Raw genomic sequence first — 15,941 nt, forward strand, 5'->3', positions numbered from 1 at the left:
AAAATTTCGTCTTTGTGTATTGAATTAATAACGATTGACTCGATTTCTGTGTTGTTTAACAAGATGGAAGCTAGCCTAAGCGTTTTGCATGACGTGACGTAACAATGTTTTTGTTCGCGCGTGTTTTTTCCCATATTAGATATTTAAACACAAAATACTCGAAAACTAGATATTTTAGAAACATTTCAATGAATGTGACAGGATAAATAGAATAATAGGTTGGTGACGTGGATGGAGAATGGTTATCTGGCTCGTGGGCATTCTATACATAGATGGTGACGTCACTTCGTTATTGTCACCTCTATGCTAGGACGCATCACATTCCCCTGATTTGGGGATTTGTACTTCCGCCAAAATAGTTCCGCGTAGGAATGAATATTTTTCTATAATAAAAAAAACGGTGTTAAATATGTGTTTAAAATGGAATGTTGTTTAAAGAAATGTTATTTAGTATGTTTAAATGCGATTTTGAATCTCAATAAAGACTGATAGCGATTTTCAGAAGCACGATTACTTGACTTACTTTCGCTTTTACTTTTCACTTGTAAAAGAAGTGCTACCCACAATTCCTTGCGCGTTAGTACACAGGTCAGTAAGACCGGTGTGTACACAATGGGCTCGTGGGAGGATCTTATCGGGTTCGCCTTCTGCTCACCGATAACTTCCTCCGACTTGCCAGATAACCATTCTCCATCCGCGTCACCAACCTATTATTCTCTATAACTTTCAGAGGCACTAGTCGGTTTTGGTGAACTCACATTGACTAAGCACTTTGCAATTATGGACTTTCCTGTGTGTATTGAAGCTTTGTTTCGCTTGACATTCTTTATATACAGGCTGCTGGTGTGATATTGAAGTATCACATATTGTTTTGTTTTTTCACATTGCTGTCTAATTAATCACCAAACTTTCTATTTAAAATAATGATATTAGTTCGTTCAGTTCAAATACACGTGGTAGTAAAAATACGGTACTAATTGCTAAACGCAGTACATGCATATTAATTATTATATCAATTTACTTCAGAAATTCTTTTGCACAATTAATGCTCACATATATTTTTACACCGGCACGTTTTAATATAGTCGGCGTAACCGGCCTGGAGTCTCTTTTCGACGGTCTCGGTTCTCCGTTCGCTTTTCCACCAGACCTTTCCGGTCCGTTTGACCCCTCCATTCAGTTTCCCGGTGCTACAGGTGGTCGTTTTGACTTCAATCCTTTGCTGCTTAGAGATTTGGTCGCGTCCGGAGCTGCGGACGGCACTTTGACTTTAGGTGATGGGAGCTTTATGACAGGCCTTCAAGGTATCGGGCAATGCATAGAATCGTATTCAGACCTATATGTAATCGTATTGTATAGACTCCATGAACGACCTAACGAAAATTGTTATACATTTGTATGATTTTTACACACCAAAATGAATGTGTTGTAGTTTTTGCACAATAAACATGATCGATTTGAAACCGAGAAAATGATTGTTGTTTTTTTTAAATTAACTAAAATTTCAACTTTAAAAGTCAACTTTGATTACATTCGTTGGGAAAAGAGTTCACAATCGCGTTCATGTTTCGTGAGAAAAATAAGTACCTTTTTTGTTTGTATTTTTGCGAAAAAAGGTTGTATATATATATATATATATATATATATATATATATATATATATATATATATATATATATATATATATATATATATATATATATATATTTGAAAATCATTTCGGAATGCAAATTAAAATCGAATAACGTTGGTTTTCTGATAACACGTCTGAGGAGGAATTATTCTTTACTTTATACAAATGTTACTATGATGTTTATATATTCGCTTTTGAAACGGATATGGGAATTCTGTGGTGCATTAAGAACTCTTTTTGCGTTTGTAATTATTCAAATGAATCTGTTTTATTTACGAACGATTTGTGCAAATATAAACTATATCTTGCAGATGGCATCGGCAATGGTTTCCCAACAAACAATCCTCAAGGTAGGGCGAATCGGCGCATCGGCGCATCGGCTTTAAATGGTCTTCAACATTCGAAAAATAACATTAAACTCTCATTTAAGTCCTAAAAGTTATTATACTCTAAACATGTTTATGCTGATATATTATTATGTCAATCCGTTTAATGAAAATTTCATTCTACTGAAACGTGAACTTTTCTTTTTTCCAGAATTCCCATCTGTACCTGAAGTACCGAGGATACCGGCCGGTATTTTTGTTTTGTATATGTTTTGAATAAGGATTTACATATATTATGGCACGATATCAATTAAGTTCATTTTCTTTCATGATGATGATGATGATGATGATGATATTGATGATATTGATGATGATGAGGAGGAGGAGGAGGAGGAAGATGAGGATGATGAGGAGGATGATTATTATGATAATGTTGATGATAAGGAGGAAGATGTTGAGGAGGAGGAGGATAATGACTGATGATGACAACGACGACGGCGGTGGTGGTGGTGATTATGATGATGATGACGATGACGATGATGATGATGATGATGATGATGATGATGATGATGATGATGATGATGATGATGATGATGATGATGATGATGATGATAATGATGATGATGATGATGTTTAGTTCCAGCTCAACAACAGCAACCATCAGGCGGCAGTGCGGACATGGGCGGCTTTGGAACATCCGCTCAGGATCGGGGCCAAATACGTGGCCCCGCTGGACAGCCATCGTCGTTTCCGGGTCGACCAGGCTTTCAGTTCCCCATGAACCCAGCATTCCCTGGTAAACAATCAGTGATTTATCTGAAACCATATGCAAACACGGTGTTCGCCTTCATTCGTTTTTATATAAAATTGTAGAGCCTAAATTCATACATAAAATAGTTGTGTATGGCTTTATGAAGTCTGTTCAAGAGAGGTAGTGAATGAATACTTCCATCATTTATTGTTTTAACCAGATTCTGAAAGTTGTTGTACCTTTCTTTGAATACAAAGGGCAAATCTGGAACGTGAGTGAACACACATACACAGATATAAGAACCCTTTGAATGTCCAAATCCAATTGCGCACGGGAGTTTTTAACTTTGTGTGGCAATGCGTTATTGTTTCATTATGCTTCTTTTCAAGCGGTGTTTTGAATAAAATTTTCGCATTATGTGGGACTTCGATTCTTTTTTTTCAGGCAACACCATCTTCCCGTCTCAAGGGTCACAAGGTGCAACCATGCGAGTACGTGGTCCCGGATTCGGAACGTTCGGAGCGACGGAAGAACAAAACATCATTGCTTCTCAGGGCCTACCAAACGGTCAGCCAATTCAGTTTCTGCCAAATTTCCCAAACGGACCAATGCCGCCTCCGGGCTTTCGCTTCGGAGGAATGACGTCATTTCCATTTGGAGACCTGACGGGATTCCCTCAACAAGGATTCCCATCTGGACCACAACAGCAACAACAACAACAACAACTTCAACAACAACAACAACAACAACAACAACAACAACAACTACAGTCACAACAACAACAACAGCAAGGCCAGTTCCAACGTCAAGACATGAACCAGCAATTCGACCAAAGTGAGTTAAGCTTTGGTCAATTTACTCGCAATTCTATGTCGCCTTTCGATGGAACGCCTTCTTTTGCACCCTCCAATTTTGGTTCTGGTTCAAGAAGTCAAGACCAAGGTCAAGGTTTTCCAGCAGGATTCGGTCCTGAGATAATGACACGTGATCAACAAAGCCAACAAAATGACTTTTCCTTGAATTTCCAGCCATTGTCGGATATTCCTTCAATTCCATCATTACCTGTGCAAAACGAGAGGATGGGATCTTCACGAAACGTTATGACTGGTCAGTCAGGAACAACTAATAACTTTGATGATCGCAACTCGAACAACAGACAAGCCACACGCGGTCAAGTCAACGAACAAAACTCAAATTCGGCGCGCGCCGCTTCTGGAAACGGTAATGAGTTCACCCTTATTGAGGTCATCACCACAGGCAACAATCAAGAAATGCCAAGGAGGTCAGGCTCTTCAACCTCAACGGTTTCGAAGTCGTTTGATAGAGTCCAAGGATCCGGTTTGGAAACTGTCATTGATTCGAGGCAGAAGTGCGAATTTACCAGGTAAAATATGATTATGTTTCTTTTGTAAATTGTTGATCAATAATTCAAATGCACAATTCATGGTACGAAAACAAATATGAAATACTAAAATATTTTGAAACTAACATGAACGGAATCAGAGATGTGTTTTGGCTATTCAATGTGTTTGGTTTTGATATATGTGGGCCTAGTGTATTCCTTCTTCAGAATACTCGTATCTACATGTTTTATGAGATACTTGTTTTATGCGATACGTTAACATTTCGCTGCTTTTAAACAAAACTGTTTGAATGATGTGTAACGAAATGTATGTAATGTTGCTTGTATGTTCAGTAGATCCCTCTCAGGAAATAGTTGACCTCTCGCTTGAACCACAGCCCTACCTTCACCTCAGCTGCTTCAAGGAATGACTTTACGAGTGCAGTAGCCGGTGACGTCACTTTTCTATTGAAGTCTTCATCTCGTCCGGTTACAAGCAACGCGGTTGTAAACAACATGATTGATGCTAGTAACATCAATATTGACAATATAGCTTCTGTAAACAGCATTAACAATGTCAAGATGCAAAACACTAACAGTGCTTTAACACCAAAGAACATACATACCATCAATTTCAACGTTGAAAATCACATGGATGCCGTCGCCTTGAATAATTCCGCGCCAAACTCAAGCGTTGTCTTATCAACTGGATCAACTCCCGGTTTAACGTCATCTAGCGAGTTAACCAGTACAATGACGTCATCGTCAGCGGTTTCCTCACGCTCTCGTGAACCAAACGTAGTGCGCATGCCTGTGTTTCAGCCGCCGCAGACGGATTTCTCTTTTTTCATCGCAGACCCCAAGACTCCTGATGGTAAAAACACACACATATAAAACGTCGCTTGTTATGTATATTGCTTTGTCTTGTACGGTTGCAGCACTTGGTCTCTGATCTTCGGGGGTTTCCTCATGTTAACCCATTTATGCCTAGGGGACTCTCCCGTCCTTCTAAATTGGATCAATTTCCAAAATGAGGGATGTCTAATATATTTATTTCTATATTTAGAATATTTCTTACATAAATTTGTTTAAGCAAACAGCGCCGACCCTGATGAGACGCCGCATCATGCGGCGTCTCATCTGGGTCTGCGCTGTTTGTCCCTGATGAGACGCCGCATCATGCGGCGTCTCATCTGGGTCTGCGCTGTTTGCCAAGGCCTTTTTTTAGACGCTAGGCATAAATGGTTTAATGTTGATATGCTACGCAATTCTAATATTTTCTATTGTTGTCAAAACGTATGGTAAAGTCTTCCTACAGAACCTGATAGCATGTATCATGTTAAAATGAAAAATTCATATTTAAGTGAATAAGTAAGAATAATATATTTTTTCTATTTATTTCTTATTCATGTAGATATGTTATAAAAGAGATATTTATGTTGTCAACATGTTTTTTAAATGTCGATCTCATTCTTGTTATGATAGGACAACGTTTTTAAAACATGTGCTATACGACGTCCCGTGAAATGATGTTCGCACAGCAAAGTTATGCAAATGTATATGTTTATTTTGATGGGAATGACAATAGATATTGCGGTACATAAATGAGTATGCGTCTATGTGCCCGTTCATGTTGTACACGACTTTGGTTTGCACATTGTGAATGCGATCATTTGATTGGCTTTTCAAACATTCATCTCAACCTGAAACCAAATGCGAAATCATTTGATGAAGTCAGTAGATACAATAGACGCTTTTTATTTAAGATAATGTTTACGCGATTCGTCAACACGTTTTGAGAGAAATATTTCATTTTGTATTTTAGTGATGCCGCCAATAGATGTTCCTGTCGATGACAATGCCATCTCCAACGCAGGTAGGTGTAACGTTTAGGTCGGATTGCAAACACAATTACAACATAAATAACAAATTATAAATCTTCAACACTTCAGAGTATAATTAAAGAAAATATTGTCCAGTACGCTGAATGATATAGAATGATAACAACAGAAACAGTACTTTACAATTGTTTTTATACTATGGTTATATTGTGACGGTTATTCTATGACTATTATTCGCAACATATGTTTATGTTTTACAACCTACAAATTGTTTTCCCTTTGCTATTAATTGAACATTTACACAACAATTAAGTTTGTATTTAAGCAATTGAAAAAGTATCTGCATATCTAGACGTTAATTTAAAAGATAAGTATTCTGGAAACAACTGTCACTACCAGTTTAAGTTGTTTGATATCAATAGCTATTGAAATAAAATGACAGTTACACCTTACGAATTCATAGCCACGTCTCAAGGAGGCTTTGTTACGGGATCGGACACTATTTTCTCCGAATTAATTGGCCTCACTCGCCCACGGCCGTTCGTTCTGAACGACGCCTCCCCGTCCTTCTGTACGTACGAACGCACATAAATACTCGCACTTGCACGCCTTGTAAAACTAGACACTCGTTTGTTTATCGAACCTGCTCAAGAATAGCATAATTGTAATAGCTTCCTTATGTTTAAGTGTTTACAGCAGATTGATTCGTGGCTTTCTATGATCATAATTCTTTCGTTAGTTTCCTTATACGTTTTTAAAATCAGCGTAAAAACAGCATCGCAGTGTAGTCAGTGCTTAAAATATATCATGTAAAAACATAAGGCCATTCTAATGGCTCGATTCTTAAGCATCTAATATTCTCGCTGTTCAAATATGTCTATTACTATTCTTGGATATAATATAATCGGCATGGTAATTTCAAGCTTGGGTGCACTTGAATCTTCGAAACCGATTGTGTTTACGTTTATAACTAAAGCTTCAGCTTTTTGGTGTACATGTACTCTATTTTAGACATATATTTCGCTGAATGCACCTTTTCTTGTATATTTAGCGCGCATTATGACGTTCTTAAGTTTGTAAACGGTTTGGCTTCTTTGCACAAATCATAAGCTTATATCTTCTGCACATTTTGTATTATAGGTGATGCAATAGGCATGTCGCACACGGTGGTTGACTTTGCTCATTTTCTCCATATGTCAAAAGCTATTTCACATTGGACCTTTTTATTTATATTTTAAGAGCAATATATTTTCTTTGTTTACTGTTACTGTTTAGTGTTATCTAGTTTGTCTTACGCTTAAATGTTTTAATGAAAAACATCATTTTTATCAAAGAAGTCGTAAAGAAAACACAACTGGTTTCTTCGAATAATGGTATATGCAGCATCTGTAGTCAACCTTGTGGTTTAAACCACCAACTGAATACTTACGTTGCAAATTTTTCATAACAACTGGTGTCGAGTTTGGCAAAACCAGTTCGTTACATTTACGATCCGATGAATGTGTTTTGTGTGTATAAAGCATAATCAGTCATGTCATCAGTAAATAATTAAATGTACATTATTCTTCAGAAAATGCCGTTCTTGCAATAATCAATTATGGTTATTTGATCGACATTGTGAGGTATAGCGTATACAATTTTCTTTTGAACTCGTTTTGTTCTCAATGTTCTCGGATACATACACACAAACATGCGGTCAAACGTAATGATTTAGCGTATGCGTCAAGAAACGAATACATTATAATATCGACGCTTTTAAAATACGTAAATTTTAGTAAAACTATCTAAGTATACGTGTTGTATATAAGTTGCTATTTTATTGCATCAGGGATCGATCCAGCACCAGTGGACCTCACCTTAAATGGTATGACTTCATCTGGTAATGGCACTGCTACACGAACTGTTGTCACGCGTACTGAGACCACTGTCAGTCGTAAGTCGATGTTTTAAAACCGAAATAAAAACTTTCCTTTTTAAGTATTTTTTCGCAAAGCTACACTTTCTTATACAAATGCATACATGCCACATTATCAGGTTTAATAAATTAATGTAAAGAACATTGTTCCAATATTTTTTTCAGTTTAACATAGTTTAATGTTGAATGGTTGAATGTTTGTTGTTATGTTTGTAAAAAAAAAACATAGTACCAAGCACGGACTCTAGATTACAATATACACTCCGTGTACCAAGTAAGTGTAACATTTATAAATGTTGAAATCTTGGATGGATCGGGGAGGGAGGAACTTATGCCCTTCCGTTTTTTTAGGAAATTAAGTTTTCAATGCGATTGTTCAAAACTATGCCTAGTAAATTATCGTATATAAACATACAGTGCATGTACCCATATTTCAGAGGACAAAGTGATTACGTCCAATACTGTTGAAGAAACTTCCGGTTCTGCTGCCGACGTAATATCTGGCACTTCCACACAAAACAAACCGACCCCTTAGGTCTGCGAAGTAGGGGGGTATACTATTTAAGGTAACACCGTCATTCATCGGTTTGTAAATTAATTCGACCAAATATGAGCCTCTTATTACTGGGAAAACAGGGGCTAAATACATGCGTGTAAAATGTCGTCCCTGATTAGCCTGTGCAGCCCGCACATTCTAATAAGAGACGACACTTTCCTGCTAGACTAGATTTTCGTGAATAATAGACTTCCTTTAAACGAAAAATATTTACAAAAGGGGAAAGTATCGGCCCTGATTAGCCTCTGCGGACTGCACATGCTAATCTGGGACGACTCTTAACGCACGTGCAGTAAGCCCCGTTTTCGCAAAGCGAGGCTCATATGTACGTTAAGCATCATTACATTAATGTTAAGCCCCGTTGAGATTTAATGTCCTGTTAAGTATGTGCCCAGACGCTTATTTATCACTATAATCAGAACAACAACAGCGGTATAGACCCATCTATAAGAACAAAAATCTCAAATTTTAGTTTGGAAAACCCAAACGTAATCAGCATAAATGACATTTTAGTTATGTTTGATACATTTGAGCATTTTGTTTTATTAAAGTTTGTAGCTTATACAAAAAATAATGCCGCTTATTTCAAACAAACTTTATAGCTTTAAAACATGGGTTCACATATAGTAGAATCAATATAGTTTTCATATAAGTTATCACAAAACATATTAGATGGTTTTGGAAACACGTGTTTAATTCATGTGCGCATTGCCCCAGTTTGGCCTGTGTACTCCGCAAATTTTAATTTGCAACTACAAGTTGCGTTTAGACTAGATGTTCTTCACGAAAAGACTCCTTTAAAACCACAAATTGCATAGGAGCGGATTTAGTCTCTGGTTAGCCTCTGTGGACAGCACATGTAAATCTGGTACGATACTTTGCGAACATGCATGAAAGCCGGCTTTCGTTGAAATCGGCTGAATTATATGATTAATTTCTTTATATGATACTCAAAGAGCGTTTTCATTTTTAATACGAACTACGAAATGTTACGAAATTAAACGTTAGCTTTTCTTTACTATTTTCAGAGTGGAAGATGACCCCCCACCGAGCGTTGGATAACAAATTCGATATCTTAATTGACAAGTATCATGTATATGTTCATTTACTATTTAGTTTTAATAATTTGAAAAAGTAGTGAATGGGTCCAAGATGTTATTAAAAGACTCACACCACGTCTGTTTTTATTGTATAACCCTTTTGTGTAAGGAGTGCTTCACATCTATTCTGAACAAATTTATAAAAAAAAACATGTATTGTTCTTACACCCCATACTTTGCTATTGTGTGATATTTGTCTTTGAATATTAACGCTATATAATGATATGTCTCTTAAGCTTTAAAATAAAGACGAGACGTACATTTGGTTGCTGTTGATCATGCACCAGAAAGAAACTATTCTGGTTCTCTGTGTGTATACACACGACTATTAATCACGGGCGCTTACTCCTTTTGGAGATGAATTAATAAATTAGCCCTTGCTACTTCCGAGGTTGCGCTTAGAACCGGACTTTTTTGAAATTTCACGGATTCTGGTACAGTTTGAGTAGGTTTTATATGTCTTTTTTCAAAATTATTTCGCATGATTTCAAAACCGGCCAATGTAGTGCGATTCAGAAAAGATTTATGCATCAACAAAAGTACAGAAACATACAAATACAGCCCATTTGAAAACGTGAAAACTTCTTTAAGTTGTGGAATGGAAGAGTTTGTAAAAGCCAATCGATGTATTTTGCCTGTGTGAAGAGAATATTCCCAGCATATTAAATCGCTCATTACATAAAAACGATAGATTTGAACATGTACGAGTTAATGCATGCACAAAAACATCGGCTTATAGCCGATCTAATAGTCCATTAAAAAGAGATATTGAGCCAATGCTAAGGAGGTGGCGCTAAGAATAGGAGGTGACGCCATAGCTATTATAAAGTTGCATATATTATATATGGTTTCTACGTATTATGGTTATAGGACGTATATCAATGCATATGTATTTGTAATTTGTTTTTGTAAATCATCATATTTGAGTGATGTACGAGCACGTTTGAGTCGTGTACGTATTAAATTAGAACAAGTAGTTTTCTAATAATGCATTGATGGATTGATACGTTCGTCTTTGTTAGAAAAGAACATCTAACATGTATAACAAAACAAGTTAAAGGAGAAAGACAGAGCTATTTATATATTTCGTAGTTAATAGTGGGTAAAACAACACAATTGAGCCTAACTATATTCGTTGACCCTTGCCTTTAAGTAAATAAAGCATTTGGATTAAGGATCACAAATCATCGTTTCAAGCAGAAGTATTATTTTATTTTTGTTTCGTGAATTAGCATTTATTTTATAGAAGTACTTTATAAAGCATTTTGTAGATTAACTATTTTGAGAATTTGAGTATCAAATTATTGTTTTTTTTTAATAGTACATACTGTTGGTATCTATCGTAAAGCCTCTTTTATTCAGGTTGCTGACTTCTTAATTGAGTTGATAAATACTATATTTAAAAACTTACATCTTATTTTGTTTAAAAAATGTGTATTTGTTCTGTAAAGATTTGGGCCTACGTATGTACGTTGTAAAATAAAAAGTAAAAGTAATTATAACAAATAACATCATATCTCTATCTCTTTTGATAAAATGCAAAATTATCTATAAGATCGATAAAAGGCCAATGTGTTTGTGAATGTTGCAGCTAGAATATGTTATAAGCAATATTTAAATGTCGTTAGCGAATAAATGTTATCGTCACATAGGCAAAAAACATGAAATTGCTTTTAAAACGTCCACCATGCCACGACTTATTATGGTTCGCACTTTTCCAAATGTGTTGTGAATGAATGTTTCTGTACATTTTTGGATGAATTAATCTTCTCTTAATTGCACTACATTGCGCAAATTTTAAAATAATGCGAAATATGCTGAAAAATCTCCATATAAAACCTACCAACCCTGTTAGAATTATCCATGAAATTTCAAAACATCCGAGCCTAAGCGCCACCTCGGAAGTTGCATTGGCTCATTTATTAATGCATCTCAAAAAAGAGGTTGCGCGCGTGATTAACGGCTGGTATATAACCATTGATAATTTATTTGGTAATCAAATTAGAAGGCATTCTCTAAACAGACATCGCATTTGAATTGTGATGTTAGGATGATACTGCGTATGTACACTTGGCTCTGAACCAAGCGTGAGTTTGGGAGCAGCTCCTTTAAAACCGGTTTAACCCCCTGTGCTTTGGGTTGACCCCAGTCTTTTTTTCTTATTTTCTATGTACGGATATGTCTTATCTAGTGCTTTTGTTTTGTGTCTCAATTGGTTTCTCTCTACAAAAAGGAAACTCAGTATCTGTCTTGCGGGATCAACTGGATCAAGGTTCAATGTTTTGTTTTAAAAGCAAGTGTATAAACAAATCAAAAGTTAATAAACTTATATCAAGCCCATTTGGGACATTGTTGTAAGAATATCGTTAAACAAGAAATCAAAACATCCATCTGGGTCGGAAGCTTAAAATCGTTGATGAATAAGGGACATAATGATTTTTACATAAGATAAATCGCCACGGTCGTCAGTATCAACTAATCGGAGATGCATTCCATTTTTAATTTTCGAGATTTTTTCTAGAGATAACTGCCAGCAATTCAGCATGCTATAATCACGATGGATTTTACTTAACACACATCGGAACGTTTCTGACGTTTTTGAAATATACTTACGCACTGTCTAATCATTTAAAAGTCTACTGAGTTTTATTGTAACTAATGAATTAGCGATTTTCTCGGACAGCTATCTTGTGTCGTTATTAAATCGGACATGATATGTATCATGTATATGTAATAAATCCTAATAAACAATGTAAAAGAATTCATCAACATCTTCGATAATAAAAGCATATAATAGTTGACATGTTTATGGTATTTTGATAGCTCAACATTAATTGCTGAAATCCGTCAGACATTTATCAGACATTTAGTACTTTCTAATCATATGGTCATTGACCAGAGTACAATTAATTGCTGGGTACAATAAATACTCAAACAATAACAATCTAAAACTCAGTTAACATATAAAACGATTGTAAGAGCAGAACCGTGCGATTTTAATTTCTACGCATTTATAGCGCACTTGTTTTTTCTTCCAGAGGTCCCGACTTCGAATTCCGGGAAAGGCAAGAGTTTTTATTTAACTTTATTTCTCTGTGTCTTCTTGTTATTTAAGACTATTCCAAAAACTATATATTTCTTAACACATTTATTAAATGGCATTTACAAAATTATGTGACCAAATCCATTAAACAAATACAAAAATCTCGCGTGAGAGTGCAATGTATCTTATCTTACAGTTAAAACAAGTGAACAGTGTGTGCAACTTATATCTTAAACTTTTAAAGGGACATGTTCACAGATTTTGGCATGTATTGAAGTTTTTAATTAAATGCTTTATTTTGATACATGTTAACATTGGATCTAAAAAATTACAATAAAAAAAAAATAAAGACAGAAAAAAGTAACCCTCAACTGGGCTCGAACCACTTACCCCTAGAGTAAAAGTCTTAATAAAATCACTCCTCGAAGGGTCACAAAATATAACGAAAAATGAACTCTCCAAAATATTAAATCGTTTCGCGTTACAACGCTTTATAATTTTCAGGTTTTTAAATCGTTTAATGATGCATATAATGGATATTTTAGAGCATGGTAAATGTTCAGTATTACTGTTTTCTCACAAATATCACAACGACAACGAAAATTATATTCATGAAACAATACTTTTCTCTACACTTAGAGACCTTTCTAACGCAACACTTTTCTAACGTAAATATCTCAGTTATCAGTTACGATTTTATTCAGGATTTTACATGTGACTATTTGTCTACATTTAGAGATCACCATACAATCATTCACATGTTCCTAAATGTAAACCCAACCAAAATGTAAAACTGAACGTACCAGGTTGAATGACAAGACATAATGTAAATGAAAGTGTTAAATAAGCAAAATAAAACTTTGAAAAGAAACTAGCAAATAATACAAACAAGAGGGCCATGTTGGTCCTGGTTCGCTCACATGAGAAGTATTAACGTTACGCAAGGGTTGTTTACGTCGTTTTGTGAAAAGCAAGGGTTTGTCGTTTTGGCAGATATATACATATGCGTTATAAGCAGTTGTGTGTGTGTGTGTGTTTATGTTTTGTAAAACAGACTTGTATTACTCGTTGCGACAAAGCTTTATTTTGAATAAAAGTAATACGAGGACAGTAATTTAATAATGAGCATCAGTAAAAGAAAATGGAAGTTCATTTTCCAGGATTTTGTTGTCCAGCTTTGAGATCATGAGATATGCTTATCAATATCTTTGTATGTTATAGGGAATGACAAACAACAACCTGTTTTTGAAAGAACAGCTTTAGATACCGAAAACAACTGTATTTTTTCAATAGATTGTGTTCATGAAATAGTTTTTGCATAATTTAATACAATATGTTAAATTGTTATCATATATCAAAGTCAGTTATAAAGAAGTAAATGTGTATGAGAATATGTACTAGAAATTCAACATTGATCTTCTTTTAAGGTACAAAACATCACTTGATATTTATCATTTTTACAAATGTGTGCACATATAGCAGTTAACACACACACAAGTCATTGTAAAATAAATCCTATCAAAATAACTGTCAAACTATGTGTAATTTAAATGCACAAACAGTACAGTATGCAGCATAAATACATTATTTTTGCAAAAACAACTGCAAAACAACTTTTTTTTAACAAAACAATTTTTGTTTGCTTCTTAAATGATGTGCTACATTTTTGTGTGTGTTTTATACTATCAAATTGTTCATATTTTTGACATAGTGTTTTTAAACAACAGGAACAATTTTCAGACTCACCTTACTATAATTATTCCAATTGAAACAACAATATAACCTTTTAAAATCACAAATCTTTGATAATCACACACAAACTACTGACTGACGGCAATATGTAGGCCTAAAACGTTTCAAGTTGTAATCTATCTAATGAATGGCGTCCATCTGACATCAATACAGAGGAATCTGACGGGATTGCCCTCAAGATTGCTCGGAGACTGCGGGCACTTTCAGGTTTGAGAGGGCCCATCGATCGTCTGCGGAACAGACGCGTGGGAAGGATCGCTCCATCATAGCGAAGTTAACATTTTCAAGGACTAGGAAACGGTGCGGCGCCAGTGGAAACATCTGACTGGCACCACATTAAATGTGTTTAAACAGTTTCCACAGGAAGTGGTTTCTAAGCGTTGCAAGCTGCTTCCTTAAGATGAAGGAGGCCAGAGCCAAGGGTATGCGGTCGTGGATCGCTTACGACACTCTCCGCGTCGATGGACGACCAGTGCGCGACTAGGGGCACGACGGGGGAGAAATCAGCATTCTTTCGTGGAATGTGAATGGCCTCACAAATTGTTAAAAAGTAACCCTTACTTTGTAAATGTTTCAGGTACTAATGACATATGATTTTTGTATGAAACTTAGACGAATAGTAGTAGTGATATCGATTTAAGTGGATACTTGTCTTCACTTCTTTAGAAAATTCCAGAATAGAAATAGTGGGGATATTGTAATATACATAAAAGAAGAAATAGGTGAAGGTATTGTTATTGTAAAAAACCATTTTGATACAATTATCTGGTTAAAACTGGACCATACCTTGTTGACGATGCTGCTTCAGCCACCGAAAAATTCTTCACAATGCCGAGCTATGTAAAAGACCGAGCCAGTCCGATTGAGATAGTGTCGATTTTCTAATCGGCATATCTCGCTGTTTAGCATTGGTAACATTCTCCAGCAGAGTTGGCGTTCATGCCTCAACATAGGGTACGACTAAAATGCGTATATGACTCATATTGGCGGATTTTACTGAAAAGTGCGGATATGAACAGATAACGGCTTTTTAAATGTATTTTCCTTTATTTTTGTTATATGAAAATCGTTCTGTGACAAAAATACACGTCGCTTAATGTGTAATTTACGATCGAATGAATTTAAAAGCGTTTTTCATTGGCATTTTAATTTCAGTATCTCCTAATTAATATCCGCGAATATGAACGACCAGTCAGACCACCGTTTTTATTAAATTGCTTTATTTTAAGGCAGTCTTAACATATTTATCACATATTGTGAATTTTTAATTCAACAATAATTTGTTCATAACAAAACTGCAAAAAAACGCATAAATATTGCCTATATTCGTTCATATTCGCACTTTTCGTTCATATCCGCGGATATGAGTCATAAACGCATTTTAGAAGGACCGCTCAAGGTCATACAACAATGGCCAGCGCCCATGAGATAATGTTCACACTCGTGTCAAAACTTTCTTACAGCATACATCGGCTTGTTTGGCTATTTAGAAACTGTCATTTTGCATATATAAGTTATTTATTAACTAAATATCCGCTAATGTCAACAATGGATTGAGTTCGAAGGATACATTCGATGTGAATGCAGGACTTTCTGGATCTTGACAACTTGACACGGCAAAACTGGTATTTTTAGTGTTTCTTCTTTCTATTTTAGTACAGTCGATTGGTATATAGCGGATT

At 35.5% G+C, this 15,941-nt stretch overlaps 2 protein-coding genes across 2 annotated transcripts; both read left to right on the forward strand.

The window, feature by feature from the left end:
- The first annotated feature begins 1,045 nt into the window (after window positions 1-1,045).
- Window positions 1,046-4,098, forward strand: LOC127841622 (neurogenic protein mastermind-like). The gene is made up of 5 exons (XM_052370628.1): window positions 1,046-1,304; window positions 1,945-1,983; window positions 2,171-2,209; window positions 2,597-2,755; window positions 3,155-4,098. Exons 1-5 carry the CDS (start codon window positions 1,046-1,048, stop codon window positions 4,096-4,098), a joined length of 1,440 nt encoding a protein of 479 aa, XP_052226588.1.
- Window positions 4,099-4,411: 313 nt separating this feature from the next.
- LOC127866742 (uncharacterized) lies at window positions 4,412-9,629 on the forward strand. Its single transcript, XM_052407516.1, has 6 exons — window positions 4,412-4,926; window positions 5,878-5,928; window positions 6,357-6,464; window positions 7,722-7,826; window positions 8,246-8,374; window positions 9,393-9,629. The coding sequence occupies exons 1-5, from the start codon at window positions 4,569-4,571 to the stop codon at window positions 8,341-8,343; spliced, it is 720 nt and encodes a 239-aa protein (XP_052263476.1). The 5' UTR covers window positions 4,412-4,568; the 3' UTR covers window positions 8,344-8,374; window positions 9,393-9,629.
- Window positions 9,630-15,941: the final 6,312 nt, after the last annotated feature.

The sequence above is a fragment of the Dreissena polymorpha genome, chromosome 1 (assembly GCF_020536995.1).
Source record: "Dreissena polymorpha isolate Duluth1 chromosome 1, UMN_Dpol_1.0, whole genome shotgun sequence".
NCBI lineage: Eukaryota > Metazoa > Mollusca > Bivalvia > Myida > Dreissenidae > Dreissena > Dreissena polymorpha.

Bases quoted from the DNA above. Each gene is read 5' to 3' on its own strand.
- LOC127866742 (XM_052407516.1), top strand. From the start codon at position 4,569: ATGATTGATGCTAGTAACATCAATATTGACAATATAGCTTCTGTAAAC. The intron at 5,929-6,356 runs GTAGGTGTAACG...ACGAATTCATAG, and splicing joins CAATGCCATCTCCAACGCAG to CCACGTCTCAAGGAGGCTTT. The intron at 7,827-8,245 runs GTAAGTCGATGT...CCCATATTTCAG, and splicing joins TACTGAGACCACTGTCAGTC to AGGACAAAGTGATTACGTCC.
- LOC127841622 (XM_052370628.1), top strand. From the start codon at position 1,046: ATGCTCACATATATTTTTACACCGGCACGTTTTAATATAGTCGGCGTA. The intron at 1,984-2,170 runs GTAGGGCGAATC...TCTTTTTTCCAG, and splicing joins CCCAACAAACAATCCTCAAG to AATTCCCATCTGTACCTGAA. The intron at 2,756-3,154 runs GTAAACAATCAG...CTTTTTTTTCAG, and splicing joins CATGAACCCAGCATTCCCTG to GCAACACCATCTTCCCGTCT.